At 39.9% G+C, this 14,064-nt stretch overlaps 1 protein-coding gene across 14 annotated transcripts in view; it reads left to right on the plus strand.

Annotated features, from left to right (window-relative positions):
• The window catches only part of Rpgrip1l (Rpgrip1-like), a 92,881-nt gene that overhangs the window by 4,688 nt on the left and 74,129 nt on the right, over positions 1 to 14,064 (plus strand). For 9 of the 14 annotated variants that reach the window (XR_010059993.1, XR_010059994.1, XM_063278006.1 and 6 more), the window contains 4 exons: positions 497 to 641; positions 3,872 to 4,170; positions 7,600 to 7,702; positions 9,077 to 9,220. Coding sequence is in view for 10 of the 14 variants with exons in the window: in XM_063278006.1 (XP_063134076.1) it covers positions 497 to 641; positions 3,872 to 4,170; positions 7,600 to 7,702; positions 9,077 to 9,220 (691 nt within the window). In the remaining 4 variants the exon portion in view is untranslated. Of the gene's footprint in view, positions 1 to 496; positions 642 to 1,109; positions 1,164 to 3,871; positions 4,171 to 6,923; positions 7,145 to 7,599; positions 7,703 to 9,076; positions 9,221 to 14,064 lie in introns of those variants that run through there. The other 5 variants (XM_063278008.1, XR_010059995.1, XM_063278014.1 and 2 more) reach the window with 5 other exon arrangements.

Consider the following 14,064-nt stretch of genomic DNA (forward strand, 5'->3'; position numbering starts at 1 on the left):
GCTTTTCCAGCTATGAGCTTTCCAGCACTCGGAATAGGAATTAGGAATCTGCTAAATCAGTTCCTTCCTGTATTTTGAAAAAGTGATTAGTCTACACCAGTGAATCAAGGTGTCGCTCAGACCCCTAATACCATATGTGAAGGATTAATCACAAAAATCTCACTGAAGATTGTTGGCATGAACAGTTTTCTAAAAAACAAAAGAACACAACTTAATTTGTAGGTCAAGAGGAGAGAAATGTGGGTGTGACGGTGCACGCCTGTGATCCCAGCACCTGGAAAATAGAGGCAGAAGGGTCGTGAGTTCAAGATCATCCTAGCCACAGAACAAGTTTGAAGCTAACTTTTGTTGCATGAAGTCCTGTCCCATAAAACCATATGAAGGGGAAAAGAATGCAAAATAGGAATGCATCCGAGATTGTTTTAGTCTCAGCAGTTACCAGGTTCAGAGACTATTTTAAGTGATGCTACAGTTAATTGCCTTGGCATCTTTTCAGAAACCTCAACTGCGCGCACAGTGAAGGCTCGCCAGGCAGTGTCACGTGTCAGTCGCGAAGAACTGGAAGACAGATTTTTGCGTTTGCATGATGAGAACATCTTACTTAAACAGCATGCCCGCAAGCAAGAGGATAAAATTAAAAGGTTACGATAAAAAGCTTTTAGCTCTTTTCCTAACTCTGTAAAGCTTGAAGGATATAGTTTTTTATAAGCTTAATTGAAAGCCCCACCTTCAATCTTTTCTGGAACAGGCAGGTTATAAATAAATAGAATTTTTTAAAAATGGAAAATCTTACAAAGTAGAATAGTAAACCAAGAGGGTTGTATTTATTATGTCTGAAGTTAGCATTTGAAAGAACACACTAATAGCTTGGAGTGCCATGAGAATATTAGATCTATAAATAACTTTTGGGTTAATATTTATGACTTAATAAGCAGATAGCCAAGCATCTGTTTGTTTAAATGCCATAAAAATTTTAAAAGTAATTAACTATTCCGACTTGTTAGAATGTGTGTTCCCTTAAGATTTGGGATTTACTAATGAAAACATCACTTACGTCTGGGTCATGTTTAACTTCTCTTGGATTAGTGTTGGTTCTCTATTTCCAACAGGCTCTACCATTTTTGAAAAAGCACATTGTCACTTTGGATGGACATTTTGAAAATGTAAGATGATGTTTTCAGTGTAGTTTTTTTTTTTTCCACATGGAAAGGTTTAATGAGAGAAGAAGAGTAGAAGAGGAGAGGAGTAGAGGCCGGCCATGAGCACATGGAGGGAAGCGGGGAGGGGAATGGGGAGAGAAGGGACAAGGGACAGAGGGGAAGAGGGCAAGAGCAAGAGGCAGAAGCCTCAGTGAAGTTTCTTTGTAATTGTATTTCACTCAAAAGTACTGTACCCGTCCTGTGTGAGCCTGGCACTGGAGACAGAAGTGCACACATCTGTATTTGTAGTCATGTTCTAGACTCAAAGGAAGAAGAAGGTGGCCACTAAAGGAAGAAGATGGCTTTCTGCTTAGAACTTAGCGTACAGAAGTGATTCCATTTTCACTTTCTAGATTTAGTTTTCAAACCCACCAGTCAGCCAGGTGCAAGCCTTGTACTTTAAGTTGATTTTGAGACATCAAAATTGCTATTTGTAAGATATGCCTGGTTCATTTCTGACCGATAGCACACTCAGGTTTACCATACAGAATGAGACATGATGTTCCTGACCACTAAACTTTTTTTTTTACCTTAGATACCTAATTGGTCAGTAAAAGAATGGAATTCACAACCTTGATCTTATTAGAAATAGGTCCTATAATCCAAAAAGTTAAAACAACATAATTATTAATGAGCCACATAGTTCAGTGGAGAGGGGAACTGCACTAGGAATCATGTTGTACACATGTGTTCTAGTGTCTTTCTCCCAGTATCCTATGCTCAGGTCATCTACCCCCCTTTATTAGGCTGTGGGAGAACCTACCCCCTGAACCCTGGCCCCCAGCTCTAGATGCTTCCTCAACCTTACCCCACTGCCACCGGCCTAGATCCATACGTAGACAGACAACCTGTACGTTTAGCCTTAAGGTGTGAGTTAGTATCACCTTTTGTGTAAATACTAATTTTTATAAATTACCTTTTTAAGTACTTGCATCTCTCCAGATGACTTACAATTCATTAATAACTTAAGCAAATGAAAATTATTCCTGTGACTAAACTAGCACATGCAGTCTCATGTCCTCTGACAGAGTTCACTTGAGCATCATGATGTCAAGAACTTGAAGACACTATTCAATATCCTTTAAAAATCATTTCTCAGTCTTCAGATGACTGGTCTTTATATTAACTCTGGACCTTTCTTCTTAATGCAACCTGTTTCTAAGTGCTAACCTTCCTGTAATACGTATTTAAATATTTAAGTAGCTTCTCATTTGGATGGATATCTTATTTTCCTGGACAGGACACTGAGTAGGGCATAGGACTCTAAACTCAGTAATCACTGGGCAGAGAAGAGTGTGGCTTTGCTGGGTGACGGTACCTAGTCAGATTTCCCCATGACACATTATCTACTCAAGCGGGTAGAAAAGGAAGTAATCGACTGATTATTTTACTAGGATGTTTGTGGTTCTCTTGGATCTTGGTTTTTATTATCCAATATCCCTTATAAAGCATCCTTAGTGGATGTGCCTCAAGGGAAAGAGAAAACAGTCCTCACTGATTTTGTTATGCAGAGCTCTCCCTGGTGCCACATGCTGTAGCCGGGTAGCCAGAAGTGGAGATAGACATGTATTACTACCGCATTTACAGAAGACTCTGCTTAGGGGAAAAATGTTGTTCTATGACATCCCAAAGCTATTAAGGGTTTTTTTTTTTTTATTTCACTTTTGTTCCCTTAAGTAAAAGCTTCTGTCCATAACCATGCTAAAATAAAGCAAACCCCACTTAAAGAAAAATGGAGTGTGTTTTTATTTCCAATCTCCTGTCTGGGTCTTTATAAAAATAGATTCGCTATAAACTAGAATCAGCTATTGAAGATGTGCGACCAATTTTGTAAAGTCTTGAACTTGTGTCTCTCATCAAAGCCACCTTTTCTTTCTTGTCCTGCCAAGATTTTTCCATTCACTGTCAGGCATGTTTTCCATGCGTGAACATTACATCACCCCACGTGCCCACTCTGCCTTTTGTTCTGTCTGACCAGTTTTTATCAAAATGTGAGTCAAAGGTATAAGTTCCTGGGATGTCAGGAGAACAATGTATGTCAAAAACTTTAAGTATCATTAAGATAATATTTCTTGCATATAATTATCTTGTGAAATTAAACACAAACATTTATTGAGCCCTGACTAACATCTAGGGTCACATTTTGGTTTCTTTTGAAATTTCCATTGGATTTTATATGTGTCCATCTGTGAATTCCATCATTTTTATGTGTTTCTTTGTCGTAATCCTATAGAAAGATAAGATACTATACTACCTAAATCTGCATAATTTTAGCTCACTTTCCAAAAGTTAGAACTCACTGTGGGTTGTAGACACGGCCCACCACATCCACACTCTGACTACGTCTAAGTGCATCCAGCGTTCCTATATAAGGTCATGCGTTAAAAATTGCATTTCTGGAACATATGGGGTAAATATGTGTCCTCTCTTTACTGACCTTAAATGATAAGCCTTAGGAAACTGCTATTTGTCAGTGCTATAAAGCAGATTGTTGCCCAGTGGTTTCAATTATCATCAAAGGATTCTTCACAGGCAGTAATAGTTACATCAAAACCTGAAATTTATTATTCAGGTTCTGCACTGAAGTCTTCACAGTGATTATGCTCCTTTCAACAGAATGCATTTTATGCTCACTTCTCACATTCCTTTTCATCTTTTTATTATTTCCCTAGAATGGCCACCAAGTTAATACGGCTAGTTAATGACAAGAAACGATATGAGCGGGTTGGTGGCGGCCCCAAGCGGCTGGGACGAGATGTGGAAATGGAAGAAATGATTGAGCAGCTGCAAGAAAAAGTTCATGAGCTTGAAAGACAAAATGAAGTTCTCAAAAACAGGCTAATATCAGCCAAACAGCAGCTCCAAGTTCAAGGGCACAGGCAGACCTCGTACAGTCGTGTTCAGGCTCGCACTAACACCGGACGTAGGAAAGCAAGCACCACTGCTGGCTTGCAGGAATGCCTGGGGAAAGGTAAAACATCCCCAGACCCTGGACTTCAGTCCAAGCCTGTCGCTCACTGACACACACGGCTTTGTTTCTCACTCTTGTTTTTACAAGTCTTCAAAAGGGGTAGGAACAGTTTGAGGCTTGCTTTCTGTCAGATAATAATGCTGTTAAAAGGATGGTTTTATTCAGGAATCCGTAGGTCACTCTAGCTTATCTAGTAACACAGTAACAAGCCCTATAATACGTGCTGGGTTCTTACCCCTGCACTGTGCAGCGGTAACCGAGGACAAGCCACCACTATAGATTTGCAGTCTCCTTTAAATGTAAAAAGTACAAGCCAGTGGTTATAAAGGCCTCGGCCACCTCTAAAATAATTATTCAGTTTCTGCACACTGAAAAGAATGATGAAAAGCCTTCTATGTTACTAATCAATTTCATAAACCAAACTAATTTAGGCATCCAGCCCCCACTCTTCCCATCCTTAGAGGAACTTATTAAAATGAACTAAAAGTACATAAATATGTTAAGTTGCTTTTTAAAATGTTGTTCCTAGAGGAAGAAATAAACTGTTAGTACTAATTGATTTTTGTTAGAAATATGCTTCCCAGAAATAGTAACTGTAATATTAAAAAATGATATAAGCTTTTTGTTAGTTATAATTCATTGAGGAAAGGGAACACAGCATATGAACAGAAGGAGAGGGGGAAAATGTTATAGTTTCCTTTTCCAAGGCAAAATGTTAACACTGTCTCTTCCCTAGATAGTGTGCCTTTGAAGTCAGTATGGCCTCCACACAGACAGGAGGCAGCTGCAGGATGAAAGGGCTTAGCCGTTGGCAGCAGGCTGAGATTGCAGTAGCCTTTGGGTAGAATCAAAGTGAGCACAGCGAATTATAAATCAGAAAACACACGCTCTGCCGTGAACTGTCCTCTTCTATCAAGTCAGCCCTTGACCTCTCAGCCTCTTTTTCCCCATCTATAAAATGGGATGGTAATAATGTGGGGTTAGATAAGAAGGAGGGAGGGGAGCTCCTCATTTAGGCACCTTCCCTTAACAAGTCCCATCCTCTCTGAACCTTAGTGTTCTCATCTAGAAATGTTAGTGGATGTAGTGATATGGAAGGACTACAGACCTTTTATGGTAAATAAGTTATGCCCAAACTTTAATATGGCAAGCTACTTGTGTTAAATTGCTGTTCAAATCAAAGAGATCACTTCACCCTCCCTGCTATTAAAAACTGTTTTTAAAATGATCCGTAAAGCATCAGTCTTTAAAAATATGACTTATAAACTTAAATATCTTCCTGTGTTTGTATCCTCTTTGTGATTTAGAATCGCTTCCCCACATGTAAAGCCTGGAACACAGAAATCCCACACTGTGTCTAAATGGTGATGAATGTGTGTGAGTAAACCTGAGGTGCCATTCCCAGCATTGACCTTAAATATGCAGTCCACTCTTCAAGGCTGCCTCTGACACTGAGACATGGGCTCGATTTTTCAGGACTGTCTTGGGATGAGTGGGGCCAAAGCCCAGATTCCCTCTAGCCAGAGGGGACTTCTGCCCTGAGTCTACTGTGGGGACACCATCACCCTCTGCTTGCACGTGGAATGCACGATGGCAAAGCCTTGGTTCAGGTGGGGTTGGCGTTGTGTAGACACAGCTCTTACTGTGAAGAACCACTGAAGCAAAAGTGTGCCTTTCAAATCCAGCCGTTAGTGCCTTGCCCTGCACAGTACAGTCCTGTAATCCAGCACCAGCATCTTAAGATGGAGGCACGCTGCCGGAGAGAAGGTTAAGAGCACTGGCTGTTCTTCCTGGCTTCCATTCCCTGCACCCACATGACAGCTCACAACTAAATATAGCTTCAGTTCTGGGGTATCTAACACCCTGTCTGGCCTCATGAGCACCATGATGCACATGGTACACAGACATACACACAGGCACAAGTGAGTGATTTACACATAAGATGGTAGTGGTGGTGGTGGTGGTGGTGATGATGGTGAGGCCATCCTGGACTATATCACATAGTCATCTCAAAACCAAAAAGAATATAGAATAACCATTCATTAGAAATAATGACTGCAGTTACTAACTAATAACCAATCTTTGACATATTTTGAGCTTAGTCTTTTAACTCCACTGCTAGTTTTAAATCTTCCAATGATTATGTAGGGAAGGCTTAAGCATTAGTATTATTACAGCCTTGTGTATAACTGGTCAGTGGTAGACAGTGAATCTGTAGTGTCTTAGGCAGAGGCTCCCTTTTCTTGAGTGTAGGTTACAGCAGTAGATAGTGACGGTATCAGGAAGCGTGAGTCTTCATCTCTCTTCGTCTATCAACTTAAAATAATGAAATTTTTGAAAAGGCTAAACTCTCCTATAGAGACTTTTTTCTGTGCCAGTCTTGGACCAGGTCTTGGGCTAGTCTCCACCTAAAGTCTGCATCATTTGTTACACTGTTCTCTTAAATTCTAGTGATCCTGCAACTAGAAAATTGTGTGCATAATTAAAAGTATGTGTGACTTGTAACAAGTGGACTATCCTTGTTAAACTTCATATATTCATACATTCTTTTTTTTTCCTATAAGATGAATGTCTCCCCTTTTTTGCCCAGGCTAGCTCAAACTTCTGTGCTCAAATGTCTGTCTGCTTCAGCCTCCCAAGCCTGAGACTGACTGTGTGTGCCCCCATACATAGCAGCACGTGACAATTTCTGTTCGAAAATACTGTAGGCAACTGCTTTATTTTAAGAGACCTTACTGTTGGTTTTCCCTCAGATCGCTGTTTTTAAAAGATAGAGTTTCTTATTACGGTTGAATAAGCAAAAAAAGTGATATAAATTAAGGATGTAAGATCAAGGGGTGTTTATGATAAAATATAGAAGACCATTATCAAAAGTATTATCCAAAACACTGAAAAGGGACTGGAAAGATGGTGCGCCCAAGGCTGTGTCCAGCCATCAGTCACAAAGACCCAAAAGGAAGGAGATAAGTGACTTGTAAGTTGTCCTCTCTCTCTCTCTCTCTCTCTCTCTCTCTCTCTCTCTCTCTCTCTCTCTCTCTGTCTGCTGTGGGTCTCTGTATTTGTTCCTTATTGGCTGCAGGAGGAAGCCCCTCTGGCGATGGCTGAGCATCGCTCCTGTCTGTGAGTGCAGTAGGAAGTTATCCTAGTACAACAGTAGTAAATTAAATTATTTTTGTTTTTATTATGAATCCCTCAATTAAAAACGGTAGTTTTTCAGAAATTGAGATGGAAGAATGTATCAACTTACTTCCTTAGCAGAGTTGCTCAGTGGACAGCGCTCTTGCTGTATCTGAGCCTCATGTCCCTCAGCCTGTAACTCTGTTGCTCTTTGTAAGAACACGGGTAGTGTTTATTGTAAATACACTTAGAGCAAGTGAAGGATGTTCCTTTTCTAAATCTCTCCATAATACTTTACTACTTTCTTTCTAGGTATAAAAGTTCAGAATGTAGATGAAGCAGAAACTGTACAACCCACGCTCACAAAGTACAGCAGTGGTTTACTCGAAGAGGCCAGAGGAGAAATAAGAAATTTGTATGTACTCTTTTTCATGCTCATTTTAGAACTGTGTATATTGATTATGTCTTATTTTGATCCATCCTTCCCCTTTATTGTAAACAAAATCAGAGTGTGTATAAATAATTTGTCTTACTAAAATACAGCTAGTTCTATGGAGAAATAGCAGCCATTGTATGACTTGTTCTCAGTAAAATATGAAACTGGATAGTTTACCTAACTGATAGCAGGATTTCTGTTAATTTTACTACCAAAGGAGTAGTCACCTTCTTTCCTTCCTTCCTCTTTCCTTCCTTCCTTCCTTCCTCCCTCCCTCCCTTCCTTCCTTCCTTTCTTTCTTTTGAGACAGGGTCTTACTGAGTAGCCCTGGCTGTCTTAGAACTCACTCTGTAGACCAGTCTACCCTCGTACTCAAAGAGATCTGCTGCCTCTCAAGTGCTGAGATTAAAGGCATGTGCTACCACCACCCAGCCTAGAGACAAAATTTTCACTCCCAAAAAATTACAGATAATATTTTAGGTTCTGACTCAACCCTTTTGGAGAGGACAGGGGTGTTGAGAAGAATGGCTTGAATGTTTGGGAGTTTCCAATATACAGGATTTCAGCTCTGGCTTTCCTGCGCTTCTGTGAGACTTGAATTCTTCATCATGCCATGGTCTCAGAAACACTGCTTCTGCAGCGTTCGTCTTTTTTCCCATTCATCAGTTCCTAGTGGTTTCAGTGAGTTGTACAATGAACTTATCCATTAGCCTTTCCCTGGATCCTTGGAACACTGAATGAGGAAAGAAAGCATTACACTAAGAGTGTCAATCTTAGTACACTGCCAAAGAAACTGGAAATGTTTTCTTTTCATGTTTTAAATACCAATCACACTAGCAATCAACCTTAATGGAAATAAAGACCGAATGTTTTCTCATTCTTAGATAAGCAAGTGAAAAGCTAGGTTTCACAGCAATTTCCCACGGCTCACTGCACTGGGATGCTGCCAGGCAAGGAAGAGGGAAGGCTTGCTAGAAACCCTAGTTACGTTTGCACATCTCATGCTTACTCTCTGAAGTATTAATTGAGTGATATGGCAGCTGTGCACGTATAAAATAGCAAGACATTTAAATTATACTGTGAAGCATCCAGTAGATGGTCGGTACATACTGAACTAAATTCAAGCACAGTGCAGCCCATTGCCTAGAACAGTACCTTCTAAAAGGCCATCTCTTGAATTGTCCCAGTCATCACATCAGATCTGCTGCTATTTCACTCTATACAAAGGGAGTAAAGCCACTTTATTAACTTTTGCTTGCCCTATTTTATAATAAAGAACCACTTTTGCATGGACTTTAAGTACTACAAATTTCTCCTCAAACTGCAAATTCTGATCAAGATTGTTTATTTCAGAGAAAATGTTATTCAGTCACAGAGAGGCCAGATAGAAGAGTTAGAGCATTTGGCAGAGATCCTGAAAACTCAGTTGAAGAGAAAAGAAAATGAGATTGAGTTATCTCTTCTTCAGCTTCGAGAACAGCAAGCTACAGATCAGAGGTATGTTAAAACTGAAATGTCACTTTGATATGCTCAATTAATTTTAAATAATTTATCATGATCCATAAAAATCTAAATCATGAGCCAAAATTCAAACTATTTTAAAACTCTATTTCTATTTAGTATGCTTTGGGTAGAAATCCTGTAGACCTACTAACAGTATGAAGTACTCCTGTGAAGAAGGGGCCGTTTTCCTAGCTGTCCTATGGCTGGCAGCCACTCTCATCTGGTCTTTGTTTATGGACCCCACTTGTCTAGACTTCAGAAATTTACACCATGGGTGACAAGAGCTGTGCTGTTGTACCGTATGTAGATGTCCAGTCTTATGTGTGGGTTTGTTCAAACTTGTGGCTCCACAGTGCTGTAGTGAGTTGTAACCACCAAGATGGCAAGTATCCTTGGACTCAGTGTGCAAGAAAATCTGACATTGTTGTGGCTTACAGCTTCCTTGCCACCACTGCATTTTTAATGTTTTATAAAATAATATTTTTGTTCATATCGCCTTTGTCAATTTTTGGTTCTGATCCTACTTGGTTTTTTGTTTTGTTTTTGTTTTTTATTTGTGTGTTGACACTGTGCATTGAATAGACCAGTGTCTCTTCAGTTACCTTCTGAACAGACCAGTGTCTCTTCTGTTACCTTCTGAACAGACCAGTGTCTCTTCTGTTACCTTCTGAACAGACCAGTGTCTCTTCTGTTACCTTCTGAACAGACCAGTGTCTCTTCTGTTACCTTCTGAACAGACCAGTGTCTCTTCTGTTACCTTTTGAACAGACCAGTCTCTCTTCTGTTACCTCCTGCTCTTCACAATCTTTTCTTTTGACAAAGTTAAGGACAGTAAGTAGCTTATGGAGCCTCTCTGTCTATCTCAGCTTCAACAGTTACCAACATCTTACCGGTCTCACTTCATCTAAACTTACACTTTCATTTCCGTTGATTAGCGAGCCCTAGACACACAGTCACTCAAAAACACCTGAGGTGGTATCTCTGTATTCAACAAAGTTCATGGTCATTCTTAGTGGTCATTCTTAGTGGTCATTCTTTGATAGCGCCCAGCAGCCGTTTGTATCTGACCTGCCTAAGGATACCTTTCTACTATCAGTTTAGAGGGCCCCAAATAAAGTCCACACTGCCTTTGGTAGTGGCATCTCTTTTCTTTTTCTTTTTGACATATCTCATAATGTTTTTCAAATTAGACTTAGTGACTTGACTTCTATTTCCTCTTTGTGAACTGATACTCTGTGGTTAGAGTCCTCCTCTTAAAAACCTAATAAGATTTACTAACTTTTCATTTCAGAAAGAGTGGGATCTCTTCTTTTAAAAAAAAATAAGAAAGGTTTTTTGGTATGAACATTTATTTAGTTCATGTCTGTGTGTGCATGCATACACACATATTGTGCAAGCATCCCTTATATTGTGGGAAATACAAGAAAACATACAAGAGTCACTTCTTTCTTCCCACCCTATAGGGTCTAGGAATTCAATCCAGGTCATCAGGCAGCTCAGCAGCAAGTGTCTTTCCTAACGAACCATGGCCCCACAAACCATGTCCCTAAAACCATGTCACCACGAACCATGGCCCTAGAACCATGTCCCCACGAACCATGGCTCCAGAACCATGGCCCCAGCACTAATCTTGTATTAACAAACTAACCCTACGTGGTGGTAATAATATGTGAAGAATATGAAGCAAGAGTGGGTAGTTGTGAATTTGGTGGGTTTTAAGGATTGTTACAATTTTAATTTTTATATGTATAGATGTTTTGCCTGCATGTGTGTTTGTGCATCAGATGTGTGCCTGGTACACACAGAGTCCAGAAGAACTGGAGGTACAAGTGGTTGTGAGCTGCTGTAATGATGGTACCGTGAATCAAACCACAATCTCCTAGAAGAGCAGCCACTGCCACTAATATTCAGCCATTTCTCCATGTCTCTTTTTTTGTTTGTTTAAGAATAATAAAAAATACATGAAAAGCCTTAGATTTAAAAGATTAGTGTAATTGCAGATAATTTCTACTCCTAAAGAGCTGTGTGTAAAACTGTATTATATAAGGAGATAATGTCTAGTTAAATTATATAGCATTCTTTTAGCATAGCAGAAGAAAGATGAATTTTTTGAGAATTATATGTAAATTAGGGGCATAATTCAAACCCTGGCTTTACATCAGTTTGAATAACCAGGTATCAATCATAATCCCCAGAAAGAACTGCTTTAGACTCGGCCTCCTTCCAAAACAGGGATGGTTTCTTGTAAGAAACAAGACCACAGGACCAGGCCTCATATCTGTGTGTGCTTTCTTAGTATTATTGCCAACATCTGTACTTAAGATATTATCTGAATAGAGAAATGCCGTGCAAACACGAGGGTCAGAGTTTGCATCCTGAGCGCCCGCCCATGTGAAAAGCCAGGCTTGGCAGGATTCGCCTGTAATCCTAGAGCTGGGAAGGCAGAGAGCAGAGAATCCCTGGACTCAGTAGCTAGCATCAAACTCCAGGCTCAGTGAGAACCCTGTCTCAAAAACTAAGGTGGAGTGCAGTTAGAAAGATGCCAAGCATGTGCCTCTCTGTACTTCACACGCATACACAAAAACCCCAAAACACACAATTTTATTTGGGGCAGGTTCAGGCTTGGACCTGTCCCTGTCGGTTTTACTGAATCAGAAGGTAAAAGGTTATCAAGAACCTCTTTCCCTATTATATTCCTCAAGATGCCGGACAAGATGGCTGTGTTAGCTGTTCCCGTCCTGGATGCAGCTGACCATCTTCCAGCCTTTGAGTAGTAGCTGGGAAGGAAATACTCAGGTCCTTCAGCCCTGGGCTAGAGCAGAGCAGAAAGGATCGACAGGCAAGGCCTTGTGCTTTCATACTCTAAGTGTGGCCAACAAAAGACAGAACGTTGGCCTTGAAAACTAAGCCATGGCCTTCCTTCCATGAGAATAGATTATTCACAGAAGAAGAAGAAGCAGTTTCTCTTTTTATCACATCAGCTATTAGAAGCAGAAACAAAATTACGTGCAAAGGAAAATTGCTACAGAAGCCAAAGAAATAAGTCAGTTAGTACCTTACTTCAATCATTCTATAAAACTGAAAATCCACACATTTGCTTAGAAGGAAAGATACCTTTGTTGAATAGCATGTTGTCTCTTGAATACAGTTCTTAAAACAAAAGAAATAAAATAAGGGTTTTCAAGGCCTTTTAAAAATTGCGTTTACTTGTAGCTCAAATTTTTATGTGTAATAGCTATTTTTTGAAGCTAATAGAAAATTATTGAAAAACTTGGGGGAAAATGTAAAACTTGGTATAATTTACTATAGAGAGAAATCACAAAATGGAAAACATATTTGAACTTGTCTTCCACTGGTACGTTGGTTCAGATTTGAAATTCTAGAAGTCTGATCTGGATGCTGGACCCCTTGTTCTCAAGCATGAACCTAACGTAGCTGTAATCTGCAGAGTGGCGGCACTCGGTATTTATGGCAAAGAGCCTTTCATAGCACAGTACAGAAACTCCATAGTGTGTGTTTAATAGACCAGTTTGGTTTGCCATCAGCTTGACATAAACTTTTGGTTATCCAAAGCCCTTAATTGCTTTGAAGTTAAATCCCAGTGCTGCTCTTTTTTATTAAAGTCATGTTTTTTCCTGTTGTTGTGGTCTATTTTGGAAGACTGAGTTGTGATTTTTGCATATGTTCTACATAATGCCTCATTAGCAGAAAATCTTGTATCATTTACAAGTAGCCTGAATGTCTGTTGGTTTGAACAAAAATCCATATTAAAATTTAAACAATATAAAAATGCACATTTTCTGCTTATTAAAAAGGCTGTCTTAAATTAAATGCAAAGCAGTAACCAGCGAACACATGTATGTGAACATTAAAATCAGAACAGTTTTACCTTTTATTTACTTTTTTCAACTCCAAAAATATTTATACCCTTAGCAAATGTGTAACTAGTTTGTACTTTCTTTAAAAATAAGTATTAGGGTACTATTTATCTTCTTAATTAAAAATCATGTAAGCACCATTATGTCCCAAGGGAGGAAATGCAACCCATACATGTTTCAGATCTGACTTGCCCCGTTCCCTTTGGCAGACAGCAGACGGGCAAATCTTAAAACTAAGAAGTTCTTTGCAGCCATGCATCATTATAAGAAACAGCTTGACCGCTGGGCTTCTCTCTTCCCTTTTGCACAGACAAGATTACTTCCTAGCACTCTCAGTTCCCCCCAACATTTCCCTTGGAGAAGCAGTAACCCTACTGAAAAGCAGAGTAGTGAGATGAGCCCGTGTCTTCCTCCTTTATCTTACCGAGTATGCTGAAGGAGCCTGTTTCTGGGTCTTCTTCACAAACCCTTCTCTGGATCCCTCCTCTTTCTCTCTTGTCTCTCTCCCTTCTCCTTCCTCCCAAATCCTTCTCTGTTTCCTTCTTTACCAGCCTCTGACCCTTCCCTCCATCCCCTCTTTCTCCTTTCCTATGCCCGTCTCACCCCTGACCTCTGTCCATCCCTCCTTTCCCGTGTACATCACCTGCCATACACTCGGGAGATTTTCAAGTGTTGGAGCATCGTCCTATACAGAGTTATTCAGAACCTTTAGTGAGCACAGTAGCAGCATTTAGTACTCCGTCCAAGCCTGTATGCAAACAGTCCTGATTGTTCCCATGTTTTTCATTGCTTTGTTTTTTCAGTAGTGTATTTTATTTCGTTTGTTTTCACTTAGGGTGCAACCAAGGATCAGGTGTTCATTGCTTGTCTTTTAAGCTCCCTTTATTTTAGAATGGTCCCTGCACTTCTCCAGTTCAATGACAGCTGTTTGCAGAATACCCCTCAATTTGGGTTTGCCTG

The sequence above is a fragment of the Rattus norvegicus genome, chromosome 19 (genome assembly GCF_036323735.1).
Source record: "Rattus norvegicus strain BN/NHsdMcwi chromosome 19, GRCr8, whole genome shotgun sequence".
In the NCBI taxonomy this organism is placed as follows: Eukaryota; Metazoa; Chordata; class Mammalia; order Rodentia; family Muridae; genus Rattus; species Rattus norvegicus.